Source organism: Microtus pennsylvanicus, chromosome 1, assembly GCF_037038515.1.
Source record: "Microtus pennsylvanicus isolate mMicPen1 chromosome 1, mMicPen1.hap1, whole genome shotgun sequence".
In the NCBI taxonomy this organism is placed as follows: Eukaryota; Metazoa; Chordata; class Mammalia; order Rodentia; family Cricetidae; genus Microtus; species Microtus pennsylvanicus.
In genome coordinates this window covers 112,572,111-112,587,514 of record NC_134579.1, presented here as the reverse complement: position 1 = coordinate 112,587,514, position 15,404 = coordinate 112,572,111, and the positions used below count along the sequence as shown (strand labels likewise).

Genomic DNA, 15,404 nt, shown 5'->3' with positions numbered 1-15,404 from the left:
TGAGTGCCCCAGCCCGGCCCACAGAAGCAGGGCTAGCCTGTTCTAAGGGACTGGCCTGAATGCTTCAGACAAACACGAGGGGCTACATACAGGAGGAAAGGGAAACTTAAAAGTATTTTAATGTTTTAAGTGATTAAAGTAATTTGTGCACGTGTGTGGGGGAGAGTGGTCATGTGTGTGGAGAGTGGTCATGTGTGTGTGTGGGGGAGAGTGGTCATGTGTGTGGAGAGTGGTCATGTGTGTGTGGGGGGGAGAGTGGTCATGTGTGTGGAGAGTGGTCATGTGTGTGTGTGGGGGAGAGTGGTCATGTGTGTGGAGAGTGGTCATGTGTGTGGAGAGTGGTCATGTGTGTGGAGAGTGGTCATGGGTGTGAGAGAGTGGTCATGTGTGTGGGAGAGTGGTCATGTGTGTGGAGAGTGGTCATGTGTGTGGAGAGTGGTCATGTGTGTGTGGGAGAGTGGTCATGTGTGTGGAGAGTGGTCATGTGTGTGGAGAGTGGTCATGTGTGTGGAGAGTGGTCATGTGTGTGGAGAGTGGTCATGTGTGTGGAGAGTGGTCATGTGTGTGGAGAGTGGTCATGTGTGTGGAGAGTGGTCATGTGTGTGTGGGAGAGTGGTCATGTGTGTGTGTGGAGAGTGGTCATGTGTGTGGAGAGTGGTCATGTGTGTGGAGAGTGGTCATGTGTGTGGAGAGTGGTCATGTGTGTGGACAGTGGTCATGTGTGTGGAGAGTGGTCATGTGTGTGTGTGGAGAGTGGTCATGTGTGTGGAGAGTGGTCATGTGTGTGTGGGAGAGTGGTCATGTGTGTGGAGAGTGGTCATGTGTGTGGAGAGTGGTCATGTGTGTGTGTGGAGAGTGGTCATGTGTGTGGAGAGTGGTCATGTGTGTGGAGAGTGGTCATGTGTGTGGAGAGTGGTCATGTGTGTGGGAGAGTGGTCATGTGTGTGGAGAGTGGTCATGTGTGTGGAGAGTGGTCATGTGTGTGGAGAGTGGTCATGTGTGTGTGTGGACAGTGGTCATGTGTGTGGAGAGTGGTCATGTGTGTGGAGAGTGGTCATGTGTGTGGAGAGTGGTCATGTGTGTGGAGAGTGGTCATGTGTGTGGAGAGTGGTCATGTGTGTGGAGAGTGGTCATGTGTGTGGAGAGTGGTCATGTGTGTGGAGAGTGGTCATGTGTGTGGAGAGTGGTCATGTGTGTGGAGAGTGGTCATGTTTGTGTGGGAGAGTGGTCATGTGTGTGTGTGGAGAGTGGTCATGTGTGTGTGTGGAGAGTGGTCATGTGTGTGGAGAGTGGTCATGTGTGTGGAGAGTGGTCATGTGTGTGGAGAGTGGTCATGTGTGTGTGTGGAGAGTGGTCATGTGTGTGGGAGAGTGGTCATGTGTGTGTGTGGAGAGTGGTCATGTGTGTGTGTGGAGAGTGGTCATGTGTGTGTGGGAGAGTGGTCATGTGTGTGTGTGGAGAGTGGTCATGTGTGTGTGTGGAGAGTGGTCATGTGTGTGGAGAGTGGTCATGTGTGTGGAGAGTGGTCATGTGTGTGTGTGGAGACTGGTCATGTGTGTGTGGGAGAGTGGTCATGTGTGTGTGTGTGAGAGTGGTCATGTGTGTGTGTGGAGAGTGGTCATGTGTGTGGAGAGTGGTCATGTGTGTGTGTGGAGAGTGGTCATGTGTGTGTGTGGAGAGTGGTCATGTGTGTGGGAGAGTGGTCATGTGTGTGTGTGGAGAGTGGTCATGTGTGTGTGTGGAGAGTGGTCATGTGTGTGTGGGAGAGTGGTCATGTGTGTGTGTGGAGAGTGGTCATGTGTGTGTGTGGAGAGTGGTCATGTGTGTGGAGAGTGGTCATGTGTGTGGAGAGTGGTCATGTGTGTGGAGAGTGGTCATGTGTGTGGAGAGTGGTCATGTGTGTGGAGAGTGGTCATGTGTGTGTGTGGAGAGTGGTCATGTGTGTGTGTGGAGAGTGGTCATGTGTGTGGAGAGTGGTCATGTGTGTGTGTGGAGAGTGGTCATGTGTGTGGAGAGTGGTCGTGTGTGTGGGAGAGTGGTCATGTGTGTGGAGAGTGGTCATGTGTGTGGAGAGTGGTCATGTGTGTGGAGAGTGGTCATGTGTGTGGACAGTGGTCATGTGTGTGGAGAGTGGTCATGTGTGTGGAGAGTGGTCATGTGTGTGGAGAGTGGTCATGTGTGTGGAGAGTGGTCATGTGTGTGGAGAGTGGTCATGTGTGTGTGTGGAGAGTGGTCATGTGTGTGGAGAGTGGTCATGTGTGTGTGTGGAGAGTGGTCATGTGTGTGTGTGGAGAGTGGTCATGTGTGTGTGTGGAGAGTGGTCATGTGTGTGTGGGAGAGTGGTCATGTGTGTGTGTGGAGAGTGGTCATGTGTGTGTGGGAGAGTGGTCATGTGTGTGTGTGGAGAGTGGTCATGTGTGTGTGTGGAGAGTGGTCATGTGTGTGTGGGAGAGTGGTCATGTGTGTGGAGAGTGGTCATGTGTGTGGGAGAGTGGTCATGTGTGTGGAGAGTGGTCATGTGTGTGGAGAGTGGTCATGTGTGTGTGGGAGAGTGGTCATGTGTGTGTGTGGAGAGTGGTCATGTGTGTGTGGGAGAGTGGTCATGTGTGTGTGTGGAGAGTGGTCATGTGTGTGTGTGGAGAGTGGTCATGTGTGTGTGGGAGAGTGGTCATGTGTGTGTGTGGAGAGTGGTCATGTGTGTGTGTGGAGAGTGGTCATGTGTGTGGAGAGTGGTCATGTGTGTGTGTGGGAGAGTGGTCATGTGTGTGTGTGGAGAGTGGTCATGTGTGTGTGTGGAGAGTGGTCATGTGTGTGGAGAGTGGTCATGTGTGTGGAGAGTGGTCATGTGTGTGTGTGGAGAGTGGTCATGTGTGTGGAGAGTGGTCATGTGTGTGTGTGGAGAGTGGTCATGTGTGTGTGTGGAGAGTGGTCATGTGTGTGTGTGGAGAGTGGTCATGTGTGTGTGGGAGAGTGGTCATGTGTGTGTGTGGAGAGTGGTCATGTGTGTGTGGGAGAGTGGTCATGTGTGTGTGTGGAGAGTGGTCATGTGTGTGTGTGGAGAGTGGTCATGTGTGTGTGGGAGAGTGGTCATGTGTGTGGAGAGTGGTCATGTGTGTGGAGAGTGGTCATGTGTGTGGAGAGTGGTCATGTGTGTGGAGAGTGGTCATGTGTGTGTGGGAGAGTGGTCATGTGTGTGTGTGGAGAGTGGTCATGTGTGTGTGGGAGAGTGGTCATGTGTGTGTGTGGAGAGTGGTCATGTGTGTGTGTGGAGAGTGGTCATGTGTGTGGAGAGTGGTCATGTGTGTGGAGAGTGGTCATGTGTGTGGAGAGTGGTCATGTGTGTGGAGAGTGGTCATGTGTGTGTGGGAGAGTGGTCATGTGTGTGTGTGGAGAGTGGTCATGTGTGTGTGGGAGAGTGGTCATGTGTGTGGAGAGTGGTCATGTGTGTGTGTGGAGAGTGGTCATGTGTGTGGAGAGTGGTCATGTGTGTGTGTGGAGAGTGGTCATGTGTGTGGAGAGTGGTCATGTGTGTGTGTGTGAGAGTGGTCATGTGTGTGTGTGGAGAGTGGTCATGTGTGTGGAGAGTGGTCGTGTGTGTGTGGAGAGTGGTCATGTGTGTGGAGAGTGGTCATGTGTGTGGAGAGTGGTCATGTGTGTGGAGAGTGGTCATGTGTGTGGAGAGTGGTCATGTGTGTGGACAGTGGTCATGTGTGTGGAGAGTGGTCATGTGTGTGGAGAGTGGTCATGTGTGTGGAGAGTGGTCATGTGTGTGGACAGTGGTCATGTGTGTGGAGAGTGGTCATGTGTGTGGAGAGTGGTCATGTGTGTGGAGAGTGGTCATGTGTGTGTGGGAGAGTGGTCATGTGTGTGTGTGGAGAGTGGTCATGTGTGTGGAGAGTGGTCATGTGTGTGGAGAGTGGTCATGTGTGTGGAGAGTGGTCATGTGTGTGGAGAGTGGTCATGTGTGTGTGTGGAGAGTGGTCATGTGTGTGGAGAGTGGTCGTGTGTGTGTGGAGAGTGGTCATGTGTGTGGAGAGTGGTCATGTGTGTGGAGAGTGGTCATGTGTGTGGAGAGTGGTCATGTGTGTGGACAGTGGTCATGTGTGTGGACAGTGGTCATGTGTGTGGAGAGTGGTCATGTGTGTGGAGAGTGGTCATGTGTGTGGAGAGTGGTCATGTGTGTGTGTGGAGAGTGGTCATGTGTGTGGAGAGTGGTCATGTGTGTGGAGAGTGGTCATGTGTGTGGGAGAGTGGTCATGTGTGTGGAGAGTGGTCATGTGTGTGGAGAGTGGTCATGTGTGTGGACAGTGGTCATGTGTGTGGAGAGTGGTCATGTGTGTGGAGAGTGGTCATGTGTGTGGAGAGTGGTCATGTGTGTGTGTGTGGAGAGTGGTCATGTGTGTGGAGAGTGGTCATGTGTGTGGAGAGTGGTCATGTGTGTGGAGAGTGGTCATGTGTGTGGAGAGTGGTCATGTGTGTGGAGAGTGGTCATGTGTGTGGAGAGTGGTCATGTGTGTGTGGGAGAGTGGTCATGTGTGTGTGTGGAGAGTGGTCATGTGTGTGTGTGGAGAGTGGTCATGTGTGTGGAGAGTGGTCATGTGTGTGTGTGGAGAGTGGTCATGTGTGTGGAGAGTGGTCGTGTGTGTGTGGAGAGTGGTCGTGTGTGTGGGAGAGTGGTCATATGTGTGGAGAGTGGTCATGTGTGTGTGTGTGAGAGTGGTCATGTGTGTGGGAGAGTGGTCATGTGTGTGGAGAGTGGTCATGTGTGTGGAGAGTGGTCATGTGTGTGGAGAGTGGTCATGTGTGTGGAGAGTGGTCATGTGTGTGGAGAGTGGTCATGTGTGTGGAGAGTGGTCATGTGTGTGTGTGTGAGAGTGGTCATGTGTGTGGGAGAGTGGTCATGTGTGTGGAGAGTGGTCATGTGTGTGGAGAGTGGTCATGTGTGTGGAGAGTGGTCATGTGTGTGGAGAGTGGTCATGTGTGTGGGAGAGTGGTCATGTGTGTGGGAGAGTGGTCATGTGTGTGTGTGTGAGAGTGGTCATGTGTGTGTGAGAGTGGTCATGTGTGTGTGAGAGTGGTCATGTGTGTGGGAGAGTGGTCATGTGTGTGTGTGGAGAGTGGTCATGTGTGTGGAGAGTGGTCATGTGTGTGGAGAGTGGTCATGTGTGTGGAGAGTGGTCATGTGTGTGGAGAGTGGTCATGTGTGTGGAGAGTGGTCATGTGTGTGTGTGGAGAGTGGTCATGTGTGTGGGAGAGTGGTCATGTGTGTGGGAGAGTGGTCATGTGTGTGGGAGAGTGGTCATGTGTGTGGAGAGTGGTCATGTGTGTGGGAGAGTGGTCATGTGTGTGTGTGTGAGAGTGGTCATGTTTGTGGGAGAGTGGTCATGTGTGTGTGTGTGAGAGTGGTCATGTGTGGGGGAGAGTGGTCATGTGTGTGGAGAGTGGTCATGTGTGTGGAGAGTGGTCATGTGTGTGGAGAGTGGTCATGTGTGTGGGAGAGTGGTCATGTGTGTGGGAGAGTGGTCATGTGTGTGGAGAGTGGTCATGTGTGTGGAGAGTGGTCATGTGTGTGTGTGAGAGTGGTCATGTTTGTGGGAGAGTGGTCATGTGTGTGTGTGTGAGAGTGGTCATGTGTGTGGGAGAGTGGTCATGTGTGTGGAGAGTGGTCATGTGTGTGGAGAGTGGTCATGTGTGTGGAGAGTGGTCATGTGTGTGGAGAGTGGTCATGTGTGTGGACAGTGGTCATGTGTGTGGAGAGTGGTCATGTGTGTGGAGAGTGGTCATGTGTGTGGGAGAGTGGTCATGTGTGTGTGTGTGAGAGTGGTCATGTTTGTGGGAGAGTGGTCATGTGTGTGTGTGTGAGAGTGGTCATGTGTGTGGGAGAGTGGTCATGTGTGTGGAGAGTGGTCATGTGTGTGGAGAGTGGTCATGTGTGTGGAGAGTGGTCATGTGTGTGGAGAGTGGTCATGTGTGTGGGAGAGTGGTCATGTGTGTGTATGGGAGAGTGGTCATGTGTGTGGAGAGTGGTCATGTGTGTGTGTGGAGAGTGGTCATGTGTGTGGAGAGTGGTCATGTGTGTGGAGAGTGGTCATGTGTGTGTGAGAGTGGTCATGTGTGTGTGGGAGAGTGGTCATGTGTGTGTGAGAGAGTGGTCATGTGTGTGGAGAGTGGTCATGTGTGGGAGAGTGGTCATGTGTGTGGAGAGTGGTCATGTGTGTGGAGAGTGGTCATGTGTGTGTGAGAGAGTGGTCATGTGTGTGTGCATGCTTCAAGGCATGAGCTCAACCTTGGTGTCATTCCTTAGGAGCCATCCAATTTGTGTTTTTGGTTTTATGTTTGTTTGCTTGGTTGGTTAGTTGGTTTTTTCGAGACAGGGTTTCTCTGTGTAGCCCTGGATGTAGTCCTGGAACTCACCCTGTAGACCAGGATGGCCTCGAACTCAGAAAGATTCACCCGTGTCTGCCTCTTGAGCACTGAGATTAAAGGTGTGCGCCACCACCGCCTGGCACCTTTTCTTAATTTTTATTAGTTCTTTGAAGATTTCGTATAGTGCATTTTGACCATATTCATCCTCTAGCTCCTCCCATCCCTCTCCCATCTTTGTGTTCTCGCTTTTTAAAACCCATTGAGTCCCATTTCTGCTGCCCGTATATTTTGGATGTGTGACCACTGGAGTGTGACGGACCTGCCAGGCCCACAGTTTTGGAAAAAAATAACTCTCGTTCTTTCTCCATTGGCAATAGCTTCTTGGGTAAGGGTGGGACTTCATGCCCACCTTCCTGCCAGAACCTGGGACAGACAAGTCATATGGGCAAGATACTATTACTCCACTAAACAGACACAGTATTAAATCGACCCCTAGTGATTCATTTCTAACCCTACACACAGAAATTCTGATTTCTTTAAAATATGAAACCCCTTCTTCCTCATGCATTGGCGGCTGTCTTAGTCTGTTCTGTGTTGCCACAACCAAGTACTTGATGCTGCGTGATGTTGAACAAAACAAGATTTATTTGGCTTGTGTTTCTGGTAGCCAGAATCACAGCCTGGTAACAAGAGAAAGAGCCATGTGCCAAAGAAGTCAGGCACATGAGGAACCTCACTTTGTAACTACCTGATCACGTGAGAAGGAACCCAGTCCTGTAGGAAATATGTTAATCCCTTCCAAGGGTGGTGCCTTGGTGACCAGTACCACCACCTCCGATACCATTGTGTTGGGTACAGGTGTGTCCGGGGGATAAACACTATCTAAATTAGAATACAACTAATGAAAAACCCTAAAGGAAGGGGCAGTGTGGCGCATCCCACAGAGCCGCTGATGTGTCTGAGGCCTGTGCACGTGAAGAGCAGATCAAAGCCCCCAGCTCAGTATCACCTTGCTGAAACTAGTATACAGGGATCACATGAGGTAGAGGGAGCCAGGGAGGCCTCTGCTACCTAGGAGAGCATCATGGGTGCTGGATCTGTGTGTGCAACGGGATTCTCAAAAGGCCAGGACAAAGGTGTAAAGGACTATGTTCTGGATGCTGACGGGGAGTGGGAGGCAGCAGGGTAGGGAGAGGACCTGGAGCTGTCCTGCAGGTCGTTTCGTGTTCTCCCTTTTGTCAGGTATGTTCAGCCCCCGATGATCAGCTTTGAGGCCATTTTCGAGCAGAGCACCCCCAATTCGCCCATTGTATTCATCCTGAGTCCTGGCTCTGACCCTGCCAGTGACCTCATGAAGCTGGCTGAGCGGAGTGGCTTTGGGGGCAATCGCCTCAAGTTTCTTGCAATGGGTCAAGGCCAAGAAAAGGTAACTAGTGGGTTTGTAAGCTGTGTCCCGGAGCGCTCCTGGGGTGGAACCGAAGTCAGGATCAAACAATGAGACACTGGCGACAGCTTGGCTGTGGTCTCTCTGCCACCTGTGACCACTCAACTCCACTCCTTTCTAAGCCTCTGTCACCATGGGTCCCATACGGGTCAGTGGTCTTAGGCTTCTGGTGTGTGGCTCATGGGGATCGTAGGGTGGCCATTTGGAAGCCATTTGTCCCATGCCACCTGCTAGCTCATTGTGACAGGGCACAGCACTCAGGGAAACTCGAGATCAGAGGGTGCCGACTCCTAGCTGTGGCTTTGTTATGAAGTACCTGTGGGTCTCTGGGAAACACGGCTACCAACGCACAGGGCAGGAACAGCGACACTGGGTAGACAGGGCACGGCAGGCAGGTCCAACCTCCCACCCGGAGGAAGCCATTTCCATGTGAGTGCCACCCGGGTCTGGTCCTCATGATCTGGAGGATCATGGACCACCTCTGTGCTCCAGGCTCTTTAGGTCTGAATTCTGAGGGTCAGTTATGCTTCCTGGAGGGATGGGCAAGACTTTTGCAGGCCTGTTTGAGTCCAGTCTTGGGTGCAATGTGACTGTGACAGAAGTGAGGGATCTTGGGACTGTGGAGGCTGAAGAGGCAAGAGGCATGGATGTCACAGGTAGCAGGAAGGCTGTCTCAGGAGGGTTTCCACCTTAGCTCCTGGATCCTTGCATCCTTCTCACTCTCTTGGGAATGCTAGTCCACCTGCACCTGCACCCACACCCTGCACCCCTCCTGCAGGTGGCACTGGAGTCTAGGGTTGGCCTAGCTTGGGAATGCTAGTCCACCCAAACCCTACCCCCCCCTCGCAGGTGGCACTGCAGCTGCTGGAGACAGCAGTGGCTCGCGGACAGTGGCTCATGTTGCAGAACTGCCACCTTCTGGTCAAGTGGCTGAAGGACCTAGAGAAGTCCCTGGAGAGGATCACCAAGCCACACCCCGACTTCCGCCTGTGGCTCACCACAGACCCCACCAAGGGCTTCCCCATTGGAATCCTGCAGAAGTCCTTAAAGGTCTGTCTTGGGGTCAACACAGACATGCTACAGTCCCGGTCCAGGTCACTTAGGGTGAAGGGGCTAGCCCACGTACCCATCCCACTCTTCCTACATGGCTGTGGGACTTGTGTGTGTGCCGCCCAGATCTCCCATTCTAGCTCAAACAAGTTGTGGGAGCAGGAGGTGGCAGAGGGCTCCTGGGTCAGGTCTACCTTCTGCTTTTCCACAGGTGGTCACGGAGCCGCCTAACGGGCTCAAACTGAACATGCGAGCAACCTACTTTAAGATCTCCCATGAGATGCTGGAGCAGTGTCCACACAGCGCCTTCAAGCCCCTGGTCTATGTGCTGGCCTTCTTCCATGCTGTGGTACAAGAGAGAAGGAAGTTTGGCAAGATCGGCTGGAATGTGTACTATGATTTCAACGAGTCCGACTTCCAGGTGAGGGTGGTGACACTGGTCCAGCCGGTGCACCCCGAGCTGCCTGGCTTCTGCATCTGCCTTCCACAGCCACCAACAGCAAGTGGCGGGGTGTGAGTGGCTGCTAACAGCTGTTTCTTCTCTTTAAGGTCTGCATGGAAATCCTAAATACATACCTAACGAAAGCCTTCCAACAGCGTGACCCGCGCATCCCGTGGGGCAGCCTCAAGTACCTGATTGGAGAGGTGACGAGGTTTGGGTGCATCCTGTGGGCCGGGGTCTGGGACCGAGACACCTGTCCTTTGAGACCTTAGGATAGCCCTTGTTCCTGCCCCCACCCACTCCTTACCACCCAAGGTCCCTTAAACATACTCTTGCCTCCTCACTGTTTTTCCAGGGAGGTCTCTTGTGTGACTCTAGGGCCCAGGGCCCCTGCTAATCTTTCTCTGGGCAGTACCCAGCTTGCCAACGTGCTGAGCACATCCAAGAAGCTTTGTTGTGTTCTTGGGCTGTGGGTACCATGCTTCTAGCTGAACTGATGAGAAAGCTAGATTTGGGGAATTCTGCAATGCAGAAGGATTGACTGCTGATGTCTAGGTTCTTGTCTGTCTGTCTGTCTGTCTGATCCACTTGGGAATTCTCCCAGTTGCTGCTTCATGCTTTTGGTCTGTTTTCAGGAGGCCTCAGCCTAAAGCTTGATTTTATAGATAAGCCCCCTTTCTTGTCTGTCTGGCCCAGGTTATTTAAGTAGACAGGTTGGAGCCGGGCAGTGGTGGAGGCTGGAGCTGCAGGTGCAGGTGGGGCGATGGGACCCCACTGGTTCTCATCCACTCTGACCTCAGGTCATGTACGGAGGCCGGGCCATCGACAGCTTCGACCGGCGCATCCTCACCACGTACATGGACGAGTACCTGGGAGACTTCATTTTCGATACTTTTCAACCATTCCACTTCTTCCGGAACAAGGAAGTGGATTACAAAATCCCTGTGGGTGACGTGAAGGATAAATTTGTTGGTGAGCTGTCCCTAGGGTGAAGAAAATTCTGTGAAGGATGACAGATTCCATGTGCTTTTGCTGTGTTTGACCCGAGCTCTTTGCCACCCTCTCCTGGTGGGACTTCTGGGCTGGCCAAGTGAGGCTGTTCCCTGGGCTCTGCCTCACCTCAGAGCTGCTCCTTAGCCGAGGTTACCAACCCTGGGATGGCATCTGGAAGGGTGACACTGGGATGGTCGCTGAGCCATCTGCACCACAGATACAGTGCATGCAGATGGGCGAGGCCCAATAGGGCCTTTACTCTAAACCACACCAACAACAGAGTTACTTTTGATTTGGGGTGTCCTCAGAAACGGTACAACCTGTTCTCTCTCACCATGATTCTAGAAGCCATTGAGGCCCTCCCACTGGCCAACACGCCGGAAGTGTTCGGTCTCCACTCCAATGCTGAGATCGGCTATTACACACAGGCAGCTAGGGATATGTGGGAGCATCTTCTGGAGCTACAGCCACAGACAGGTAAAGCTGCTGGGGCAGGGGTGCTCCTGGTGGGCGCAGGCAGCTTTCCCAAGAACGAGGAGGCTCCCAAAGCCCCATCTTCCAGTGCAGCTAGTCTCGAAACCTCTTAAAGTGTCATCCTTCCAGGGGAATCCAGCAGTGGCATCAGCCGTGATGACTACATTGGCCAGGTGGCCAAGGACATTGAGAACAAGATGCCCAAGATATTTGACCTGGACCAGGTCCGGAAGCACCTGGGTTTTAACATCTCACCTACCTCGGTGGTGCTGCTGCAGGAGCTGGGGCGCTTCAACAAACTCGCCATCCGCATGACCAGGTCTCTGGCTGAGCTCCAAAGAGTGAGTGTGGCCCTAGGGCGGACAGGGCATGATGGGGGGAGCCCCAGGCCCTCCACAGCCCTGCTGAGGACTCTCTGTTCTGCCAACAGGCCTTGGCTGGCGAAGTTGGGATGAGCAATGAGTTAGATGACGTAGCCAGGTCTCTCTTCCTTGGGCACATCCCTCACATCTGGAGGAAGCTTGCCCCGGACACCCTGAAGACCCTTGGAAACTGGATGGTCTACTTCCTGCGGCGGTACAGCCAGTACACACTGTGGGTGAGTGCCGGGCCACTGTGGGTCTGGCTCTGCCCACACACCCACTCCCGCTTTCCCCTGGGAATGTATATCAGGTGTCCCAGGGACATCCTCAGTTGTCATGCCTTTGCAAGTCTGATTTATGTACACCTGAGATAATTTCTTCTAAATGTCTTGGCATCTGTTCTAGTTCACGCTTTTTAGGGTCTTTATCCTTCCTCCTGGTGGTGGACATTTAGGTGGTGACTGTACACATTTGTGTCACAAAGAGCACTGCGGTCAGTGTCCTTGAGTGAAGCCAGTGTGTGTACCACACACCCTAGAGCACACGTGCCCTTCATCTGTTGTGAGGTCACCTTTACTTCTTCAGCCATGCTGGCATGAATTGGTGCGATCCTCCTTCCTCAGTCTCCCAAGCATTGGGCTTATAGGTTTGAGCTGAAGTCTTATCTGTGAGTTTTCTACAAAGTTGAAGTCATAATACTTGGGGAGTGACATTTGCTTTCTTCTGCAAATCTGTGTAGTCTTTGAGTCTGGGTCCTTTGCTCAGTGATGGAGCATGGAGCATTTAATTGTTTTTGGCCTGCTTCTTTTCTTTTTTTCTTTTTATTTATTTTCTTTTTCCTTTTTTTTTTTTTTTTGAGACAAGGTTTCTCTGTAGCTTTGGAGCCTGTCCTGGAACTAGCTCTTGTAGACCAGGCTGGTCTTGAACTCACAAAGATCCGCCTGCCTCTGCCTCCCGAGTGCTGGGATTAAAGGAGTGTGTCACCACCGCCCGGCTTCTTTTCTTTTTTAAAATAATTTATTTTTATGTGCATTGGCATTTTGCCTGTGTGTATGTCTGTGTGAAGGTGTCAGATCTTGGAGTTACAGTTATGAGCTGCCATGTGGGTGCTGGGAATTGAATCTTGGTTCTCTAGAAGAGCACTCAGTGCTCTTAAGCACCGAGCCATCTCTCCAGCCCTGCCCTGTTTCTTTAATGAAGGTGAAGTGGAGGGTGTTTCATATACTTAAAGATTATTTATATTTTCTGTGAACCGTCATGTCTGTTTCAAGAGAAGACTCCATCTTTTTACACTGACTTTTTAAAAATGTATGTATGAAGTATGTTTATATCTCTCTGTGTGTGAATGCATGCATTTGGGTTCATATGTGGGAGTCAGTCCTTGCTTTCCATCTTGAGACAGGGTCCCTTGTTCACTGCTAGGCAGTACAAGCTAGCTGGCCTGCAAGCCTCTGGTCATCCTCTTGCCTGTCTCCCATCTCACTATGGGGGCACTAAGATTAGAAGGGTGGCACCACCCCAGCTTTATGTACTTCCTGGGGATCCAAATCCAGGTCTTCAGGACTGTGTGGTAAGTGCTTTGTCCACTGATCTGTCTCCTTAGCCCTTTTTATTGGTTTCTAAGAGCTTGTTGTATATGAAAGACAGTAACTCTTGGTCTGCTGGTGATGCATGGACTCCTCCCTGCTGGGAGCCTTTTACTTGGATGATGATGGTGTGTGTGTTTCTATAGGAAGGTTTTTCAGTATGAATGCAGCCAAAACCTTTCTTTCTTTTTCTTTCTTTCTTTCTTTCTTTCTTTCTTTCTTTCTTTCTTTCTTTCTTTCTTTCTTTTTGGGTGGCATCTGGGTTTTGCAATTCTCCACTTGAGAAAACAGCGAGAGGTTAGGTGTGGTCCTTTTGTAGGTTTGTGTCCATCTGTATGTATGCAGGTGTGTGTTCATGTGGAGAGAGGCCAGACACGAACCTTGAGTGTCATTCCTAATGGGTCATGACTGTTTAGACAGGGTTTCTCTTTAGGACCTGGGATTCACTGATTTGGCTAGGCTGGCTGTTCGGGAAACCTCAAAGAGCTTTCTCTACTGCCTCAGCACAGGATTGCAAGCATGTGCTGCCACACCTGATGTCTTTAATGTGGGTTCTCAGTATCAAGTGGGAACATCTATGTAGCAAGCACTTTAATGACCTTGGTGTATCCCTAAAGTTTTGGTCCACTAGGAGTTTGGTGGTCACCTTTTCCCCTGTGGGTAGATAACTGACCTAATGCCAACATTTGTCACCATAGAAAACCAGGCTTTTGTTTTCTTAATCAGCTTTAAAGCTGGTGTCACATCCCAGCTTCCTGTCCTGCCCACCTTCCCTACCAGGTCACCGAGAGTGAGCCTAGTGTGATGTGGCTCTCAGGGCTGCACATCCCAGAGTCCTACCTCACAGCACTGGTACAGGCCACGTGCCGGAGAAATGGCTGGCCGCTGGACCGGTCCACCTTGTTCACACAAGTGACCAAGTTCCAGGACGCTGATGAAGTGAATGAGCGAGCAGGACAAGGTACAGTGAGGGTCACATACCCTGCTCTCCAACTGGGGCTTCCCTCTCAGAACTGTCACCCAGCTCAACGGGATGAGCACCATGTGGATCCTATGTTGCTGCTGTGGCATCTCAGAGAGCAGAGTTTCCCGATGGAGACTAGCCGAGTCACAGGGTGGATGGCAGGGAGGCCTGACCATGCTAGTTTGTGGCAAGTGGGTGCCTAGATTAAGTTCTCTAAGATAACTGAGCGGCTTCCCCTGAAGGGCAGACAAGTAGGGGCCAAAAAAGAACATAAGCTAGCCCAGAGCTTTGGTCAGGCATATTCAAGCTTTTGACATTGTGACCTGACACTGTCAGCTACAAAGTTCCCACTTGAGAGCTGTATAACCTGTTAAAATCAGGAAACCAAACCCCTCCTAATGTTTTAAGCAGGTCTGCAATTGTGCTGAGCTGCATTCATCCCTATCTTTTGTCCATGGGCCACAGCTGCTAGATGCCAGCATTCTGTGCAGGCGCTAGTTGGAAACTTTCCCTAGCCAGAGTTCACCGAACTGCAAAGAGCAGAAGCCCCTTTGTGCCTGTTTAAGAAGAGTGGATTAATGGGCAAGTCTCAGGGGCCCTCAAATAGGTCTCACTGGTGAGCATCCAGCTGCCACTCTGTTGGGCAGGTGGACGACTTTTGCCTTTGGTGCGAGCGCTGAATGGTAATCACTAGACCACCAATAAGTGTAGACATTCTCACTTTTGGGGTCTCTGTGTGCTAGAGACCACACTTCTCTTGGACTTCCCCTTTGGTTCAGAGGATGCTGGGATTACTGGGTGCCCTGAAGCCAGAGTCCAGGAAGACAAGTGCTGCCTGGACCACTTCCTTGGTGCCCTGCATCTCCTATCCAGCTATTCTTTTATGTGGAAGAAGGGCAGAGTTGAGCGCCCCACCCCAGTGGCATTTGTACTTTTCCTCTGTGCACACCTGTAAGAGGAGTGTTGCCACACAATAGAACACAGACACATCTTTCTGTCACCCCCAGGGTGCTTTGTTTCAGGGCTCTACCTGGAGGGCGCTGACTGGGATATAGAGAGTGGGTGTCTTATCAAGAGTAAGCCCAAGGTGCTGGTTGTGGACCTGCCCATCCTGAAGATCATCCCCATTGAAGCTCACCGTCTGAAGCTACAGGTGACAGTCACCTCCCTGACCCCATGGTGCCGAGCCGTCCCTCCTCTCAGGGAAGGCTAGGGCATGAAAATATTTGGTATACATGCATGTGGGTGCCCATAATCCTTGGGGTCAAGTCCAAGCTTAGAGCCTGTGGTAGAGACCCTGGGGAAACTCCCTTCTTAGGAGATTCTGGATACACTATTTGAGTCAGAAAGTGGCTCCATCCAGTGTGGACAGCAGGTGCCTTCTACTCTGGCTGGCTGGGAACTAGGCAGCATTTGCCCAGGCACCCCATGGTATCCGATGTAAGCACTGCTCATGTTAAGTTCTCAGGCTGAATCCCATCTAGTCATGAGCTGAAGCCTCCAACCCTGAGGATGTCCCCTGCCACTCCTTTGCAGAACACCTTCCGGACCCCCGTCTATACCACCTCCATGAGGAGAAATGCCATGGGAGTCGGCCTAGTGTTCGAAGCTGACCTCTTTACCACGAAGCACATCTCACACTGGGTGCTCCAGGGGGTGTGCCTCACCCTGAACTCAGATTAACCCCAGCATCAGCATGTGGAGGACTACATGGAGCTACTAT

The 15,404-nt window shown here is 51.8% G+C and overlaps 1 protein-coding gene across 1 annotated transcript in view; it reads left to right on the top strand.

The window, feature by feature from the left end:
- The window catches only part of Dnah10 (dynein axonemal heavy chain 10), a 122,020-nt gene extending 106,638 nt beyond the window's left edge, over window positions 1–15,382 (top strand). Inside the window, exons 69-79 of the mRNA XM_075978710.1 lie at window positions 7,609–7,792; window positions 8,660–8,860; window positions 9,072–9,281; window positions 9,410–9,505; window positions 10,103–10,274; window positions 10,641–10,772; window positions 10,899–11,110; window positions 11,200–11,367; window positions 13,498–13,678; window positions 14,689–14,834; window positions 15,218–15,382. Coding sequence (XP_075834825.1) covers window positions 7,609–7,792; window positions 8,660–8,860; window positions 9,072–9,281; window positions 9,410–9,505; window positions 10,103–10,274; window positions 10,641–10,772; window positions 10,899–11,110; window positions 11,200–11,367; window positions 13,498–13,678; window positions 14,689–14,834; window positions 15,218–15,364 — 1,849 coding nt within the window. The 3' untranslated portion in view covers window positions 15,365–15,382. The remainder of the gene's footprint in view (window positions 1–7,608; window positions 7,793–8,659; window positions 8,861–9,071; window positions 9,282–9,409; window positions 9,506–10,102; window positions 10,275–10,640; window positions 10,773–10,898; window positions 11,111–11,199; window positions 11,368–13,497; window positions 13,679–14,688; window positions 14,835–15,217) is intronic.
- Window positions 15,383–15,404: the final 22 nt, after the last annotated feature.